We start from the raw sequence: 18,821 nt of genomic DNA on the forward strand, positions 1-18,821 counted from the left end.
GCCTACCTAGAATCCGACATCACGTGGCTGTGTCGGTGGAATATTGTGGAAAGAACCGGCGCCTCTCAGTGACTCAGTTGGTCATCATCACTGATCACTCTCGGCGCCTACGGGCTCTAAACTCCAGGCCCCGTCGGATTTACTGGTGTTACGCTATGGGAATAGTTACATCACAGATACGTTGACGTTAGCTTCTTTCTTTCTAGCCTCTCCTATTTTCGGCTGTCTCTTTTCAATTACTGTATTATTATGAAGGGCATTAACACCTCCATCAAGGGTATCTACTAAGCATCCTTTCACCCAACATTCACCCCGTTGCATCATGCTTTCTCCATCCGAATGCGCGTTACTTCGCACCAGACTTGATATGTAGTAATGGCAAATGCTCCACAAATTTGACGCCATGCTGCGAAACATGGATCCAATGCTTTCCGTTCCTACTCATTTCCCAATCATTTCCTCAAAATGTCCTCCAAGACGCCGGCCTTTCTTTATCGTAAACTTCCAAATCCTTTCTCGATGACGAACCGCACCGGTCGTCGTGCTCTCTTGGCTCTGTGCCCAAACGCAGATCGTGGCATAAAGTTCTGCGATGTGAGCATGGCAACGCTCATGGCCTTGGGCGCGGGACTATCATCTTCTGACTGTCCCTGTCCAGAGGTTTCACTTGACGTAAGCTCCGTAGAACGTTGACCTACGCGGTCATCAAACCCCCAATTCGAAACACCACCGGCCCGGATCCAAGACTCCAGGTTACGACATTGACTGACATCCATCCAGTTCAGTCGCCCGCAACCGTTGAGGACATTTTCGACGCCTCGGCCAGTGACACGCACGCAGCCACGAACACTGAGCGCTTCCAAATCGTTCAAATGGAGCGCCACGCTTTCCAAACTTCCATCGCTAACCGCACTTCCGCAGAACGCCAATCGCAGCTCCCGCAACTTTGGCAGACGGAGAGCGACAACCTCTGTTGCCGTGTCAGAGAGTGCACAGCAGAACGATAAGTCCAGATGTGTAAGGTTCTTGGCTGAGTTGACCAGAGCAACGACAGCGTTGTCCGAGAGATATGTGCAATCAGCTAGACACAGCCTTGATAGCTTTTCAAACCGGAAAGGTGCCCATGATTGAAACCCTGCATCTGTGATCGATGTGCAACGTGTGAGAGACAGCGACTCGATACGGTTCGAAGCATGTGCTGCTAAATGAGCCATGGAACGATCTGTGATATGCTTGCAATAGGAGAGGTTGAGGCGTTTGAGTTTCGGGCACCCAACCACTGTACCCGGCGGCAGAACATGCTGTGCCGCGTGCTTTTGTTGCTGCTGCTTGCTTCGCGATCGAGCTGCAGAACTTGAGATAACGACCGATTTCGAAGGTGGAGGATCAGGTACAACCCAGCCAACAACGCGGCCTAGAAGGTTATCACCGACCTTGCGGCAGTTGCTCCAGTCAACTTCTTCTAATCCCTTTGCGTTCTCGCTCATTTCCAAAATTTGGTTCGCTGAAACGTCCCAAACTGATTTCATCTTCCACTTCTTAACATTCTTACCGCAGCTGCGCCATAGAGCCCCGAATCCTTCATCCGTTATATGAAAGCAATTATTCAGGTCAATGGACAGAGCGCGAGTGCCAATGAAGGGGGCAAGCACCTTGATCAGGACTTCGTCAGTAACCTTGCGGTTGTAAATCGAGAGGTCGACATCTTGGCAAACTTTGGGGGATGTAGTCAAGAGCTTACGCCAGTGTGTGCTAACAAGGCGTAGTCGAAACAGCTCTCCTATATCCACGTGCTTGAAGATGTAAATCAGGATCTCGTCTGAGAGCACTGGTTTGCTCATAGTGATTGGTCGGGTAGGCAGAGTCGTCCGTACTCGCTTTGCCGGGACGTCATCGTCGTCAGCTGAAGCATCAGAAAACGCAAACTTGATAGGAGTTACTTCTGAGAGGCGAGACCTCGCACCGTTGGTCGTTGGCGTAGAGCTATCTGTTGGAGGCATTGGAGGTGCCAACGAATGCCGTCTTCGGTTTCGAATATTCTCCATGTTCACACTTAAGAACGGATCGGGGTCCTTGGGTGCTATGTTGCTTGTATCATCTTTCGCGGGAGACCCAGGCTTGGACGGGGTAGTAAAGGTGAGGTCAGGTAGGGACGCTCGTGTTGGTGTTGTGGGCGTGGGCGGGTCAGATTTGTTGGCTTTTTCCTTAACATCAACATCAACCATGACAACGTCGTCGCTCTGTTTCTGATATCGTAATCGTGCAGTTTCTTTGACCTGTGTCAGGATATCTGAAGGGCAGCGTCTCCAGAACTCGTCTAGGACATCGCCTGTAATCATGATGCACTCCACAGAAGTGATAGATCTTACAGTGGCTGTTCGACCTCGCGACAGTCCGAGACTTGCAACTTCGCCGAAATATTGGCCTGCCTTCAATCGAGGTCGCTTTGGGATGGCCTTGGCCTTATTCTGAATGTTATCATCGTAAACTGGCTCGTCGTGAATAACCTCTGCCTCGCCACGAACAATGAAGAATATTTCGTTTCCCGGTAAGCCTTGGCGAACGATATCTGTAAATGGGGTATAGGATTTTGGCTGGACACTCAATCCCAGAAAATGCAGAATATCTGCAGGAAGTGTAGAGAAGAGCGGTAACTCCTTAAGTGTTGTTCGAATATTGATTTGACCGCTTCCAATCGCACTACCAGCAGCTGGGTCCTCCATGATTCCAGGGCTTGGGGACTTTCTTTTCTTGTTGTTGACGACCGCGCCGTCCTTGATAGCGCCCCTTTCTCCAGTAGAGACCTCTCCAGGGGCGGCTTCTCGAGCGCTGAAGTCTCCCTGGGGAGATTTGACCAATCTTCCACTTTCTTGCCGCTTCTTTTTCAGAAGGTTCAAGCGTTCCTGTGCCTCTTCTCGGATCGCCTTTTCCATTTCCGGGAATTTGGGTATCACGGCATGTAAATCCTCTTTCTTCAGCACTAGCAACAGACACTTTGTGCGCGCTACAATAGTAGCTGTTCGAGGCATCTGCATCAAAACACCGATTTCTCCAAAGAACGATCCGGGATTGAGCTCAGCATAGACCGCCTCGCCATCACGCGAAGTGACAGCAACTACTCCTCGAACCAACCAATACATTGCCTTGGCTTCGTCTCCTTCCGTCACGATATGGTCATTAGGGCTTTGGATTTGAGGCTTCAGGTGATTTCCTATAGCAACAAGAAACTCTTCCGGAGCTGACATAAAGAGAGGGAAGGACCTGATGCGGTCAACCAGATCTAGCGGCATGTCTCGGATAAGCGATGCTGTGAGCGGCGAAGGCCGCACTGGCCGTGTTGGATTTGTTTCGACATTGAAAGACCGAATCAGTGAAATCGAGTCTGAAGATGTCGCAGCAGCCGAGGCCTGCTGATGATGAGCCAAAGCCCTATAAGGCGATGGCGAGCTTGGGGAACGACCTCGCCTCATGGTTCCAGTTTTGGCAAAAAGCGGTGTTGCTAGAAGTCAGCGGAATCGCAACGACGAGGACAATTGCCTCCCCTCCAGCAAGCTCCCGAGCCGCCGCCGCAGCTGAGGGTGGCAGTTTCTTGACCTTTGTTCTTTGTTCCTGGCTTTGTATCTCCAAGGTTATGACGCGGAAATGTCAAGTGAAACTTGGAGAGTGGATCAAGGTACAGTCATGCTCCGGTGTGACGTTGAGAAGCAATCCTTGAGGAGAATAAGATGGACGCACAAAAGGCTTGTGTTGAAACCCAGGCTCGATCCGTGGGCCCCGTGATAGGTAGAGGGCGTAAAAGCTGCAGTCACAGACTGAATATCAAGGTAGAAGTCGCACAGGGTTCCAAGGCGGCGGTTTGGATCTTTTTTCGCAACACGAGAACAAGGAGCGAGCTGTTGTGTAGGTGAAGGCGCCGATGCTGAACGTTAAGAATGATCGCGTGGATAGATCGAAGGTGGCTTCGAGGAGTGTGAGCGATGACGGATGGCGGACAAAGAATGGAGACTCGTGTTGGGACTTACCAAAGCTTGAGCGGAAGCCAAGAAACGAAGGTTATCTGATGTTCACGGATAGAAGATAAGTCAAAGAAGAAGAAAAGCTGGTGGCGAGCTGTCAAGAAGCAACAAGGAAACTATTGTAGGAATGGCAATTGGCGAAGCTCGAAGAGGAAATCGGTTGAGGAAGGACAAGTCAGGTCAAGTCAAAGGAGCATGTATAGTATAAGGTAGGAGATAGATAGATCCGCATGGGAAAAGATGGATTCCAGTGCCAGTTCTGGCCGCCACATGAACGACGCCCACTCAAGACCACGACCACGACACAGAAGGCCCCTCTTGCATTTGACACGCCCACTCACACGCACAAGGAAAGCTTGGTGTGGGGTAGTTAGGCAAAGTACCTCCAGGGCAGCACTGTAGTAGTGTAGGTACTATCCTGAGTTAGCTGGGCGGGCGGGCAGTGCCGTCACACACGGTGAAGGAACGTGTAAGAAGCGAGCAAGGGGACAAGGGCCCCTGTGGAAGTGAAGCTTTGAGTGGAGAAATGAGCAAGCCAAAAGCAAGCAAGCAAGCATCGGTAATGCAAGCAATTCAACGGGAAAGGAACGGTTTCGAGAGTCAAACTTTGGGTTAATCACCGAACGGCACAGAAATTGACTCTCGCGATGATGCGACTGCTGATAAACTGAGATGCTCTGGGCTGCCCGCGCGTGGTGGTGCTGGTACCTTGGCACAAGCGCATGCAGCTAAGATGGTCGCAGTACCAGTTACGTCCGTAGCTTAGCAACTTATCGCCCTGTACCTAAAGTTAGTGGCGTCTTAGGGCAGTGGACATCCCATCACAAAGTGAAACGGAGCCAGCCCCGGAGCTGCTGTTGGGAAGAAACCTGAGGGTCAGTGCGTTGAGGCGCTTCGGTGGATGCTTCGATAAAGCTTCAGTGGGATGCGATGTGCTCTTTGCTGCTCGTCATGGACCTTGACCAAACCCTTTCAAGGACCCCGGTAATGGTCTTCTCAACCTCACTAGCGAGCGGCACCAAGCGCAGATGACCGAGCGCGCACAGGGCGCTTAACGGTTCACTGGTATCTTTCTTTGATGTTTGGCAGGGGTGGAATAATCTGACAAAAAACAACCTGCGTGAGAGCTGACGCAGCGGAAGAGACCCGATAGCTTGCTTCTCTTGATTCCATAGAGTTACATACCCATGCATAGTCAATAATTAAAAATGTCCCCATCAGTTTGACGAAGCCGTGGCTGACGGTGAGCCATGGTCTTTTAGGGTTAGTAGCAGTCGTCTTCTGCCGTCATCATTTCCCCCCTCTGCTACGTATATGTCGATCCTGATCGTCGGATCCGTGCAGCCAGCCTCCAGCCTGCCGGGAAAGGGGCCAGCCATGTTATGCCATCGGTCAGAAGACCATCATTTTGGGGATATATCCGATATGGTTGTCATTTGCCTCGGCAAGCTGCGAGGAAACATGGCCGTGGGAGGTCGTTTTGAGAAGTTTGATACATGTCGTGATACAATCAGTACTCTAATTCTGATGAGTGTTTTCTCAAGAGCCTCCATTTTGCATTGACCTCTTGTCATGCAGATGGATGCTGCGACAGTTAGCGTTGGCCGTGGCTGAAAATAGATACATGGCTTGATAATTTACAGCTTCATTCAGGCACGTTCGCATCGCCATGCCAATGCCAATGCCAGATGCGGCAGCTTGTCGGAGGAGGATCCTTGCAAAATGTAATAGATAGAAAGCTCTGCGGAATCATTTCGTGAAACGTTTCGTCATGGTGTTTCATGTCTGCGGGCTGTTGGCTGTCAGTATCCATCTCCCATCAGATCAGTCTGCAGAAAACATGCAGCGATTGTCGTGGGAAAACTGCAGCCTTGTGAGGCGACCTGCATCAATTGCTTCTTCTGCCGTCTAAAGAATTGCTAAATCACAAGCGAATATTGCATGTAATTCTTTTCAGTGTCGTTCGTCCGAGACGGGGTCTCTAAAAGTTTTGAGGCCACCCACAGGGTTCTTAGCTGTGATCTTTCTAGAAGGTAGCACTGACCCAGGGACAGCGGTCAGGCAACGCAATGACCACCTTGCCCTGGTCATGGAAACTCGCTAGAAGAAGGAGAAGAAGGAATGAATTGTTGTAGGCCAGGACACCAGGTCGTATTTTCAGGTCATTAAACCAAATGCAGGTCCTACCTTAAATTTACGGTGGAAAAAAGCAGCCTCCTGAGATCGTTCATGGCAGCTACCTTTACCTGGCAGCCTGGGTCCTTCTTCCTTTTCCATTAACCGCATATGCATGCCCCAATTGGTTGACAGATGCCTTGGGGTAACAATTTTAGAAGAGCCACAGTCTTTATCACAACACTGTAGGATATGCAGTTCGCCTGTTTCAGAATGCACCACGGAGTAGGCTGCTCCCAATCAGCCAGGCTTACTGCAAAGGCGATCTAGATAGTTGCAGCATACTCAGCAACTCGCCTGCTCTTGCAGTTTATACCTTTCAAGGACTCGCGAGGAAAGGAAAACTCGGTGCCTCGATCCTTACCTAATGATACAAATATTTAGGTCCCTTAGGTAGCCCAAGTTTAATGTAATGGAATCTTTACTACCTCCAGTGTCCCGATTTCAGTACCCTTTTTGTCGCTCCCCGAGGAGATGCACTTGGACAAAATGAAGGATTCGAAGAGAAAAGGACATATCTAAGTCAAGCCAGAATGCGAACTTTGCGATCAAACTATTCACACCGACGAGTGGACCGTAGCCTGTGGGAAACCCGCTCCATATGTTTCTTCCATTATGCCGCCGATCTAACGTCAACTAGTGCTTGGGAACGAGGATGGCCTCAGCCCGTCATATTTGGCCAACAAGTTCCGATTTCCAGAGTCTCAGGATGTTGTTGAAACAGCAGACGAGCTAATCCTGTGCCAACGTCTCAAATGCAAGACGTGTGAAATGGCTCATCCATCTATCGGGCAATGAGCCATCTGTGCTTGTTCATAATGTACCGATTGAGGGAGTAGGCGGTTCACTTGGTATAGTTACCGAGCATAACTTTGAGAGTGAACCCTTGTTGCTGTTTCCTCGCTATCACAACGACAACATGAATCCCCCGGGTCTGGACTGTATCAACACTGTAGCTCCAGCAAATAATGTCACCCGTGCGGATGTTTATTACGATCGCAAGAATGGGTATTGTAAAGGATTGCTCCTGGAGTATGCAAACGGTGCGCAGCGGGCTATAGGTCAATGCCGAGTTGGTATTGATCCTTCCAAAGCTTACGAAGAGCCATCCTGGTTCTGTTACCGCGATATCTATGATCCAGAATCATTTGAGGAAACCGGAAGTTGTGTTATTGAGTGTACGAATGTCAAGGATGACCACAAGCATGAACCTTGCGACATTGACGATTGGCAGTGTATGCGCGCAGGAGCAGGCTTGTATCTTGAGTTCCTGTGCGACAACAAGTCAGATACTTTTGGTATCTGCATTCGACATGATGAGGAAGAGGGCGACGACTAAGAACTATTCATTTCTTTCTCATCTCGCGATAAGAAGTATTTGTGGTTCCTGGCCTGATGCACTTAATTATGCCATTTACAAGTAGCATTACCGGCCACATCACAGCCCCTCACTCCATGAACTCAACAATGTCTCTCTTCCACTGGTTGATTAGGAAGAAGACATTCCACATTTTGGTAAGGCGCATTTACGTATCTTATTGAATGCGGCCTTTGCTGTCAGACCATTCACCGATACTTATACATGATTTATGTGCGGTCATTCTAATCAATCGAGCGTGAGCATACACATAGTGGTTATGATTGGTATCTCTAGTTATCACTGTCTACGGACGCCCGGTGAGCCCTTCGAAGAAATCAAGCTCCAGAGCAGTCTTAAACTTCCCTTTTATACAAAATTATAACAATAAAAGATGATCTACTATGGCCTGTGTCTTGGCTCCTGTACCCACGGTTCTCTTATAAGTCGCGTTTCTACCAGCCACAGCACAGCCACATTCGCTCCCACAGCTAGGTTCTCCTTTAAACTGTTCGTTTAATTAAGCCAGAGACTAGCTAAGATTCGCGCTGAGCAGCTGTTTTCTCTCTCACATTTTTATCTCCCTTCCAATCTCCCAGTGAACTTATTTCTTACCGTCAGCCATCATGTTCTTAGACGAGGATTTTAGTACAAGTGATATGGACGAGGCCTTGCAGGAGGAAGATGAGGGCGAAGAACCATATAAGAGGTTGAAACATATTTATCTTAGATCGCATTGCGGCCTTTGAGATCAACCGATGGGTCCAGATCAATGAACTCTAGCATGTAAGTTTGAATAGCTGACGTCCTGCATGTACCAAACCAATGGAATGCACCAAAAAGTTCCAATATCCCAGAACCCGTGAAACTGTTCGCGTTAGGGGAATACTACCATTATGTCAACGTAATGAGTGTAGTAGGTGTTCAAAGCCCCCTCCTTCTGTAGCAATACACGCTATTTGTTATCGTGTATTTATGAAGGGATATCGACAGGAGAGTGCAATGGAGCGTGCATGGGTTGCATCATGCTGGAAGTTTCCGTGGCTACATGACCCTATTCAACTTACACCTCGACTCAATCTCGATAACATTAACAAGGCGTCAGTGAGGGCTTCTACCGCGAGAGCTTTTGGAAACCAGAACTAACAACTTTACCGCCAGTGGTCTTGCAGATGATCAGATCATTTGTGCCACATCACTCGTCGTGGAAGTTCAGCTCCATCCAAAATGTTGCAGAAAGTATGTCCTCGTTGGGAACTGATATCGAGAGTTACCCATTGGCCAGCATCAAGTCATGGCAACGTGGACAACCAGTTGTCTGTGATAAAGGCGCATTGAAAGACTTCGTTCTCAGACTAACTGTCAATCGCGATGGCCTCAGTAAAATTGAGAAACTGGAAAGCTGGCCCGAGTATAGTCAGATTCGGTCTAATGCTTTTGCTTATCTCTTCGTCGTGCCCATCCGAGCAGCAAAAGCACATGTTGATTTTAAGGTATGTTTAAAAGTCTCCTCCAGGCGTGAGTATCACTAATGCTCTCAGGTTAGCTTGGGCGAGCCTTCTTGAAAACGACTTCAGGCTTCGGATACGGGGGGTTTTGGGACACGCCAACCCTCCAGATAATGGACTAAACACGTTCGCAGTACCAATCGACCGCGATGGTGCTATCCGTTTCCGAACGGTAGATCTCTGCAATATCACCAGTCTGACATTCTTCCATTTGAGAGGTTGTATCATGGGGGTTCACGCTCACACAGCCGACTCGCCAACGGCAAAAGCCACTTTGGATAAGATATCAACAATACACCCGAAGTACTTGATGTGGGCGTATGTACCAATTTCGAGTAAAGACAGTCTTGTGAGGATTGGCGTACGCGATAGTATGGAAGTTTATCTGCCTCCATCGTTTTTGAAACCGACAGTGCTGGTAAGTCTCTGGCTAAGGCATCCTCTTTAGTCCCAAAGCTCACGTCAACAGATATCAACCAATCTCGCCGGTGATTTCGTGCTAGGTCCTGATTATAGATCTTCCAAGAAAGAATACTTTTCAGAAGAGGAGCCGACCTCATTTGTGTACAATGTTCCGCATAAAAGAGGCCACGGCATATATGGAGCAGTAAGTGACAAGAAGGGTAACGAGCCTTCAGCACGATTCCCCCGGATTCTTCCCAACGGAGGATGTCCCCCATATCGTGGCTGCCTTTGCTTTGAGGCCCAGGCAAAGGATATTGTTCACGTCGATGTCTATTACGAGGAGGCCAGCGGATATTGCAGAGGACTCCTCCTTGAATACGCCAACGGCGCTCAGAGGGCGCTGGGCCAATACCGAGTCGGGGTTGATCCCTTCAAGTCTTATGATAAGCCAAACTGGCTTTGCTATTCCCATAGCTTCGACGACAACCCTTTCGATCGGATTATGCAATCTAAAGTCGAATACAGCACTGGTTCGAAGAGTCATGACGATGATGAAAGGGGTATGTTCTCTCACTGGACATGTACTCGCATGGACGGGACCTTCGAATTCGCGTGTGATCATAGAATGGCTGATTTGGACTCATATGACTGAGTTGAAGAATGAGCGTGTCGATATTTTGCAGGCTGCATCGAGAGGAGCAATATTAATGTATCCGGATAGTTTCAATACTACGTTCATGCCCATAAGGTCTCAGAGTCATATCAGCCACCCGATCTTATTGGATGTTAACACTGAAAACCCTTGTAATGCAATGCGCAGTGCTACCAACCACATCACATCCACACACTTTGCTTCTGCTGTGTGATTGACCTTGTTCTTCCATCATCACGGCTGCACACCGCATTTTGTTCTCTCCCCGACTGGAACTCAACAAAGAAAGCGAAATGACAGACGTCGGTGGTTCAAACGATCCACAGTCGGAGATGGAATCAATGATCGTTGAGTCTGATAAAGATACATCAGATTGGGACGCAGTACATGTCGCTATCAGATCAACCTGTGGTCTTTGTTCTCAGCTCATCACGCCGCGCGAATGGGCTATAGCATGTAGGACTCTCATCCCTCAAATCCCTTCCTGTCGAGGCCAGTCTTTTGTGTTATTGACATCTCTGCTACAGTGCTCAATGGACATGGTGACCGCCATGGTACTTGTCCTAGTTATTGCACAAAGAGATTCCGATTTTCTCTAGGACGAGAAATCATCGCAGGGGGTGATTCATTCCCCTTGTGCAATCAAGACCACTGTCGAGACTGTAAGGGGTCTCCTGAGTCAGTCACAATGCATTCGGAGTGTTATTGGTTATTTCTGCAGACATATCACGACAAGCCCGCCCTTGAACGTGTTTGGGTTGCAGCGGCCTGGAGAATCCCGTGGGTTGTACGCTCTTCTCAATCCATGCCACACATTGGTTTTATTGAACCCGGGCTGGTATCAATAAGCTCTTCCGCTGCAGAAGGCTTGTGTATACCGCAACTGGCAACCTTGCCATCTGAGGTCCTTCAGCTTATAGCTGCTTATTCACGCGGGAGTCTTGTCTGGAAATATCTGATTATCGAAGCCAGAGCGGAGGAATTATCAAGGTGTGATGAGAGCTCATCCAAGGACGATCACATGCTGTACAATCTCGGTACTTTCAAAAAATGGCATCGAGGGCAGGATGCAGAGTTCGATGAGAATCCACCCGAGTCTTTTGTGTTCCGGCTGACCCTCGATTCCCATGGGCTACTCGACATAGAGAGACTGCCCAACTGGCCCGAGTATAAGAGCTGTCGATACGGACCTTACAAGTACTTCTTTCTTGATTCTGATAAAGCGGAACATACTTGGTTATATTTCAGAGTAAGTCCTGAATCTTGCATCGCTTCCTGTCTCGTAGCGCTACTGACATTAGGGAAACAGTTTGGACATGCGCGGATGAAACTGAGTCCCTCATCGTCAAGACCTGTCCAACTTTGGGACATCCCAAGTCCACCAAATCCGACCACCAAAGGGCTTGAGGTTCTCTTGGTACCACGTGGTACAGATGCTACTTGCATTCGCACCCTCGATCTACGCAACATTACTGGCATTACTTTCTTTTACTACAGGGGCACTTTGATGGGACTCCATGCTCACACCCCCGAAGACCCGATAGCGTTGACTACTGTTAAGGACATTCTTCCAGATTATGAGCCCAATTTAGTCTGGATATACATGCCCATAGCACATGGCGATCGTATCGTGAGGTTTGGCCTGCGGACTTGGAGAAACGACCGCGAGGAACCGGCGAGCCATCACATGGCTTTATTGGTTAGTTCCCGTTTATGATGTGACTTCTCGATGTTAACCGGGTGCCTAGATGACCACGAAGCTTGCTGGCGACTTCTCTCTTGGTCCAAACTTCCATGAAGAAGAAATGAATTACTTCTTTCGAGGAACGCCCACCGTTCTTTTTCACAATACGCCAGCAAAGGGTGGGATTACGCTGTTAGGCTTAGCAGGTGACAAAAATCAGGAGAAGCTACGCGCCCCTAGATTCCCCATCATCTCCCTCTCGATGGATCAGTTGATTAATGGAGGCGACGCTGTTACAGTGGACATTTCACTGAAGAACGCTGTCAGAATCGACATTTTCACTGAAAGGGCCACTGGATACATGAGAGGTTTTATTCTCGAGTATAAGAACGGCGCAAAGAGGTCCGCAGGGCAATGCAGAGTAGGAATTGACCCGGTCATGGTTTGTCACAGACCCGTGTCATTCTGCTACCGCACGGTTTATGGAGACCATCTTGATCATAACAAACACTATGAACTTGTTTGTTGCTCGGAGATGGATATTCCACATTATGGTCATGGATATAATAACAGTCCGTGGACTTGTTCAGATCTCGGACTGTACGCTAAGGTTTGGTGTGACGATGTAACATCCGACCTGTATGCCTACACTCCTAGGTCTCGGGAGTTTATAATGGTAGAGGAGGATTAGGCTTTAACACTGGTGGATTCATTTCTCTGTCATCAAGATTAATGCTATTCTTATCTTTTGACGAAATATCTCGGAGGCTACTATTCTTGAATAATCATGTGAAATATCATCACATGGTACCGTCAGCCAGATACTATGTAGCTCAAGAATAATTCGGCCCGGTGGGCATAGGAGGTGTCAACTCTCTAGCCCCATTGCAGCAAGTATTGAATCCGCAGCTGGCCAAGATGGCTCGCAGTTTTCTCCTTAGACTAGAGGAGATATAGCATTTCGGAGCCTATGCTTAGGTAGGTTTGTTATAAATATGTAATGATTGAGCTGTATACATATACTCTAGAGTCTGGAGGGGAGGATCATGGTCATTAACTTGCATGAATTTACATGTAGGACATAGCTGTAGTCTGATAGCTGGTTGAAAGGGGATAGAGGGCTGAATACAGCCGCCGTGAGTTCATAATAATACTACCATAAGTAAGGCGCGTGCGTCTCGTCTTTTAACTAAATATTCAAAAAGCAATTCTTTATTGAATCAAGATGTGAGATGACATCAATGATAACACGGCCACAGCTCAGGGATTTTACAGGAAGACCCTTGTAGTTTAGCATTAATTACGGCATACACGCCACGCTCTATTATTATTATTTACATTCTAAACTTTCTTTCATCTTCAGCCCCTTTCTGAGCATACAGGTTCCATATTTGCTACGAAATAGAAGAATCGCTCTTTTTCCCCTGCCTCTCTTTGTAATAGATTCTTGAATCTCAGAACAGTCGCGACATGTCCGATCACAGCTTACCAGATGCAACTCAGGCACCCCGTGAGTTGATCCATGACCCTGATAGATATGATTGGGACGATTTGATCCGAGCCGGCAATGGAGATGAGGAAAGGCACACCCGCCTACAGGACCAATGCGACCTTTGCCTTTTCGATATGGCACCAGGTGACCTGTCCATTGCCTGTAAGTGTCGTAAGAGATATGGGCTGCTATTACCATGCTGATACATCAATCCATTTATAGTAACATGCGAAACACATCTTCGCCCTTCATATTGCACCGAGTTATTCAAATTTCCCGCCGGCTGTGAGAAGTTTGAACTTGAAGGAAAGGATTGGTTTCTATGCATGCGGGGAGGCTGAATGCAATTAGTCAGATTGGGTTGTGACGATGCATGCTTCGTGCTACTAACTCTTCTTTCAGCATTACACCCATGATAACCTCCTCAACGGGGTGTGGATTGCCACAAAATGGAGACATTACTTCAGTTCAAGCCTTGACTTCAAGTTGGAAGACAAGAGCCTCGTATCAGTGAGCCCGTCGATTGCCGAATCGTTGGGAATGCCGCAGCTGGCTCTACTGCCCCCAACCCTCCCCAAGATATCAGGTCCAAGTCTCCTGACAGTGAAGTTTGGGCTTACTTGGGTATCAAAGATCTTGCAGAGAGAATTTCATCTGCAGCTGGCCAAGATGGCCTGTCTTGTATGTTTGACAAAGTCGAGTCTTGGACTAGGGGCGCGGGTGCACCGGTGATGAGCGACAGTTTTGCTGGGGTTTGGTGTATGCGGGTCACGATAGATCGCCGCAGTATACGCAACATTGAAAGAATCTCTGGTATCCCTTCTTACGAAAATTGGCGGGGTGAAAGCCTTGCCTGTGCTCTGATACCCCCAGATCAAGCAATGAAGAGTGTGTGTGATTCCAGGGTATGTGGCACAACCTCTTGCCATGATCATTCGAAATGCTGACCATTCATATAGCTTGGGGCAGCTCGTCTCGATCTTTGGGGTGGCAGGTCAGTCATTTGGGATACACCGAGTCCTCCTCCAGCAGCTAAGATGCAATTCTTCACCGCGAGTGGTAAATCGATGTTATGCAATGTGCGTCTACGCACACTGGACTTGCGCAGCACCAGGGGCCTCACCTTCTTCTACATTAGGTCTTCTCTACGGGCTATTCATTCTCACACGTCTCGCTTCCCCACTGCGTTGACGACATACGCTCGTTTGTCTGAACTCGATCGAAGGGATGTGGTTTGGGTACATGTCCCCATCGCACCCAATGATCGGATTATCGGATTAGGTATACGGACAAGTGGCATGGAAGATGATTTCACTTCACCTTCTGTTCTGGTAAGTCTCATCTTCTCGAGGTGCAGATCATAATAGCTGACCAACCAAGATTCGTACTGAACTTGCAGGTGATACTGTCATCGGCCCTCAGCCCAGGCCTGTTTCCTGTGACTTGGCTCTCGCCCTCATTAAGGATTATAGCTGTGGCATTATAACAGAGTCTCTCGCATATGGTTTACCTCCTACTGACGGTGAATACATGCTTGTCGCGGTGGCAGCAAGGTCAACTAAACCTAACGCAAAATCAACACGTCGATTCCCTCGCACAACATCATCAACAATAACCCACAGCTGCAGCTGTGTTCTTCTCCGAACCCAGATACCTCTCCAAGGGACCACCCGTATTGATGTATTCACTTGCACAGCCACTGGTTCATGCAGAGGAATGCTATTTGGGTACGAGGATGGGGCCCAGAGGTTGAATGCTCCAGCGGCACAGACGAGCATCATCACAACGACAGTGGTGAGCATATGGTCTGCGTACCCATCAAAGAATACCTCGATTGCCACTGGGATGACCGATGGACTCGACTGGAGATACAGGAGCATGCCCCTGAAGCGGTTGCGGCAATAATGCAAGTGGATATGAACGGCAGAAATCCCCTCGAATTCACGGTATAATGCATCACGGCATATTCACAACAACCTCGGAAATACAGCTTCAGGCAAATCAGCTCAGCTGTGCTCTTCAGTCCATTTCTATATTGCATGTCCCATGCACATAACATAATTCCAGTCTACGTCGTTTCGTTTCGTTCAAATTCGCTAAATCTGTGACCCAAATAACAACATCCGCCTTTTACAGAACTGAACATCACATTTTATGAACCCAACGCCGAATGTTACACGACCCAGATATGCAGCATGCCTTTCTCGTCAACTCGCTCTAAGTTCGCAGGAATGTCTTGAATACCTGCGAATTGGTGCAGTCTTCATAGGGGTATCCGATCTTGCGCAAAAATGACTCCAGCTCAGGAACCTCGTCGTCAGGACACAAGATGCCAGTAACAATCTTGCCCACGTCACCGCCGTAGTTACGGTACTGGAACAGGCTGATGTTGAACTTGGGTCGAAGTGTCACGAGGAACTTCTCGAGAGCTCCCGGTCTCTCGGGGAAGGTGAACATGTATAGTCGCTCATTGGGAACGCCGGATCGACCACCGACGAGGTATCGAATGTGACTCTTTGCGAGTTCATCTTGTGATAGATCGGTCACGTTCATGTTATTGGATTGGATGCGGTCCATGAGAGAGCGGAGTTCCTCTGATCGCTGGTGGGCGGGAGCGGTCAGAGACACACCGATGAGGATGTTGGCGACCTCGTCTGTCGAGTATCGGTAGGTGAACTCGGTAACGGCATGGGGCATGATGTTGTTGATGAGCTCAGAGAATGCTCCAGGCTGCTCGGGAATCTGCACGGCAAGCAAAGCCTCCTTACCCTCACCCATGGTGGCACGCTCAGCGACAAATCTCAGACGGTCAAAGTTCATGTTGGCGCCTGATGTGATGGCAATGAGGTTTCGCTTCGAGTCGTTTGAGGGGTTTTGGGAGACATATTTCTTGAGACCGGCGATGGAGAGGGCTCCAGCGGGCTCGAGGCCAGATCGGGTGTCGTCGTACATGTCCTTGATAGCGGCGCAGATCTCGTCGGTCGTGACTTCAACAACGTCGTCGATAACCTCCTTGCAGATGCGGAATGTCTCCTCGCCAGGAATCTTGACGGCAGCACCATCTGCGAACAGGCCGACCTCCTTGAGCAATACCCTCTCTCCCGCCTTCAAGGACTGCGCCATGGCATTGGCATCGTGGGCCTCGACGCCGATAATCTTGACGTGAGGAGCCATGCGCTTGACATACAGACCAATTCCGGCAATGAGACCACCACCGCCGACACCGCAGAAGATGGCCTCCACCTTGGCCATGTTGACCTGGCCAAACAATTCGTTTCCAATGGTTCCCTGACCAGCGATAACATACGGATCGTCGAAGGGAGGGATGTTGATAAGACCATCTTGCACCTCTCTTCTCGCGCACTCCTCCTTGGCCGCATCGAAATCAGCGCCATGCAACACAACATGGCCGCCCAAACGAGCAACATTCAAGTGCTTGATACTAGGAGTCGCTTCGGGCATGACAATGGTCGCAGGGATCTTGAGCTTGCGTGCCGAAAAAGCAACGCCCTGAGCGTGGTTACCGGCTGAACAGCACACAACACCTTTCCAGCTCTTCTTTGGGTCGAGATGGGCCATCTTGTTGTAAGCGCCGCGCAGCTTGAAGCTGAATACGGGTTGCTCGTCTTCACGCTTGAGGAGGACATTGCATTCGAGTCGGTTGCTGAGGTTGATGGCGTGTGTGAGGGGAGTGACCTTGCAGGCCTCGTAGACTCGGGATGTGGCGCTGGCGATAAGACGAAGGTACTGAGTGAGAGTGTCAGCTCGGCAATTGGTATTAGTTGAGGGGTGTATTATACTCACATCTGGGTATCCTGTAGGGAGGAGATACTCGTCAGGCACAATCTCCTTAATGCGCGCCCGCTTCTCTTCCGACGGTGTAGACGGATTGGCGCTGTACTCTGTCAAGGCCATTCCGGTCATCGGCGTATGCGGCCGAGAATGAGAGTCACCGTTTGTGCCATTGGTAGTGCCATTCACGGCGCCGTTGACAGGCACCGCAACGATGGGATCTTGAGCTGAAGGCATCGTGTGAGGGAATGTGTGAAGAGGGTATGTGAAAAAGGGAAAACAAAGGTTGGAGTGAGGAAAAGGTAAATATTATTTAGTCCTTCTTGCTCTAGTCACCGCCGAACGACCGGACCTGAATTTTTGTTGGACACCAGCTGTGAGTCAATTGGCACAGGGGTGACGTCGAATTGTGGGGTGCCCGCAGCGAGATAAGAAGTATACAGCGGGTGCGGATGTTGCTTGGGCGGACTCACCGAGTCCACTGAAGGCCGATCTAACGCCGATTGTCGTGCCATGTCCTACAGTGAAATTGCTCAGAATCGAGCAGGTAAAATGGATAATGGCCTGATTGATTGAACTTAGAGACATTAGATATAGAAGAGTCACTTGTAAAGACCCTGAGATACTACATGTAATTTAGTGAATGTTTATCCCCGATGGAGGGGCTAGAATACAGCCCGTGGGGGTTCGACATCGGAGGTTGTACCTGATGGACCACCAACCACAGCTCTTGTATTTGTCTATTTCAGGGCGTGCCCTGCGTGTTAATGAAAGGCGTTTTGCACAATGCGATGGGTGGCCTTGTAATGCGAAAAGTCGTTTATTTATCGTAAGGTATTCTCGAATTTGGATATCGCTCTAATCATAATATTCATATACCAACTCCAATTCCAAATCATCCTCTCCCATCCTTTTACTTCCTCACCACATCGTCGTATGCAGGCGGTGCGTCCTTTTCAACATGTCGTTGGTTCATGGCATCCATCTCGTAGACACCATTGTTAGGCTCCTCATGAAAGTCCCTTGTTTCACGAACATTCTGACTTGAGCTGCTACCAATCATGCCAACTCTCTGTGCTCCTGACTTGACCATTGCAACACCCGCTTGTCGTCTCTCGGCTCGTTGATAATCTCTCTCTGCTCGCTGTTCGGCTCGGAGTTGCATACGCTCAGCACGCTGCATCTTTTTCTGATATCGACGCTCCGTCTTGCGTTGGTGGCATGAAGATCGACCACTGTTCATGACCATGTAATCCGGGTTGGGACCCATGAGTTGAGGTTGTTGCATGAGATAGGCTTGTTGTTTTCGACTTCCACAGCACCCGCTTGAGCGAGGCTGTTGTTTTGAGGAGTCTGTAGCGCTCATGATGGCGCAGATTGCAAGACCGATGAGACCCATGATGAGTGTAATTGCAGATGAAGAGTATTGTGTGATTAAGTGTGTCGTTTGATTGTAAAGTCTGTGATGTAGGGTAATTGTCTTGAATGTATTAGTTGTGATGTCTGTTTGATGATGGGAACACTCCTTCCCCTACGACGAACCATGGCTTCTTATAACTTTTAAGATATTGCTCCCTCTCAGTTGAAGCCATTCCTGAATTGTAGATTCATTCGAAATTCCACGGCGCAGCTTCGAATGCGAATGCGCAGCCACCGCTGACGTACTAACACATCGAATGAATCTCCAAACAGGGCTTAGCGCCACTGTCTTGATGGTTGTCACAACCAATCTACTCCGTA

General features: G+C 48.9%; 6 protein-coding genes across 6 annotated transcripts; 3 read left to right on the plus strand and 3 right to left on the minus strand.

The window, feature by feature from the left end:
- Positions 1-491: 491 nt before the first annotated feature.
- Positions 492-3,470, minus strand: J7337_001604 (uncharacterized protein; the record flags this gene model as incomplete). Its single annotated transcript, XM_044819343.1, has 1 exon — positions 492-3,470. The coding sequence occupies one exon, from the start codon at positions 3,468-3,470 to the stop codon at positions 492-494; it is 2,979 nt and encodes a 992-aa protein (XP_044687045.1).
- A 3,640-nt stretch (positions 3,471-7,110) lies between these two features.
- J7337_001605 (uncharacterized protein) lies at positions 7,111-7,530 on the plus strand (the record flags this gene model as incomplete). The annotated part of the gene is made up of 1 exon (XM_044819344.1): positions 7,111-7,530. One exon carries the CDS (start codon positions 7,111-7,113, stop codon positions 7,528-7,530), a length of 420 nt encoding a protein of 139 aa, XP_044687046.1.
- Positions 7,531-13,267: 5,737 nt separating this feature from the next.
- On the plus strand, positions 13,268-13,630 carry J7337_001606 (uncharacterized protein; the record flags this gene model as incomplete). Its single annotated transcript, XM_044819345.1, has 2 exons — positions 13,268-13,451; positions 13,512-13,630. 2 exons carry the CDS (start codon positions 13,268-13,270, stop codon positions 13,628-13,630), a joined length of 303 nt encoding a protein of 100 aa, XP_044687047.1.
- A 540-nt stretch (positions 13,631-14,170) lies between these two features.
- J7337_001607 (uncharacterized protein) lies at positions 14,171-15,241 on the plus strand (the record flags this gene model as incomplete). Its single annotated transcript, XM_044819346.1, has 3 exons — positions 14,171-14,194; positions 14,249-14,620; positions 15,002-15,241. The coding sequence occupies 3 exons, from the start codon at positions 14,171-14,173 to the stop codon at positions 15,239-15,241; spliced, it is 636 nt and encodes a 211-aa protein (XP_044687048.1).
- Positions 15,242-15,506: 265 nt separating this feature from the next.
- J7337_001608 (uncharacterized protein) lies at positions 15,507-17,318 on the minus strand (the record flags this gene model as incomplete). Its single annotated transcript, XM_044819347.1, has 2 exons — positions 15,507-17,036; positions 17,094-17,318. 2 exons carry the CDS (start codon positions 17,316-17,318, stop codon positions 15,507-15,509), a joined length of 1,755 nt encoding a protein of 584 aa, XP_044687049.1.
- A 676-nt stretch (positions 17,319-17,994) lies between these two features.
- On the minus strand, positions 17,995-18,480 carry J7337_001609 (uncharacterized protein; the record flags this gene model as incomplete). The annotated part of the gene is made up of 1 exon (XM_044819348.1): positions 17,995-18,480. The coding sequence occupies one exon, from the start codon at positions 18,478-18,480 to the stop codon at positions 17,995-17,997; it is 486 nt and encodes a 161-aa protein (XP_044687050.1).
- Positions 18,481-18,821: the final 341 nt, after the last annotated feature.

Source organism: Fusarium musae, chromosome 1 (genome assembly GCF_019915245.1).
Source record: "Fusarium musae strain F31 chromosome 1, whole genome shotgun sequence".
In the NCBI taxonomy this organism is placed as follows: Eukaryota; Fungi; Ascomycota; class Sordariomycetes; order Hypocreales; family Nectriaceae; genus Fusarium; species Fusarium musae.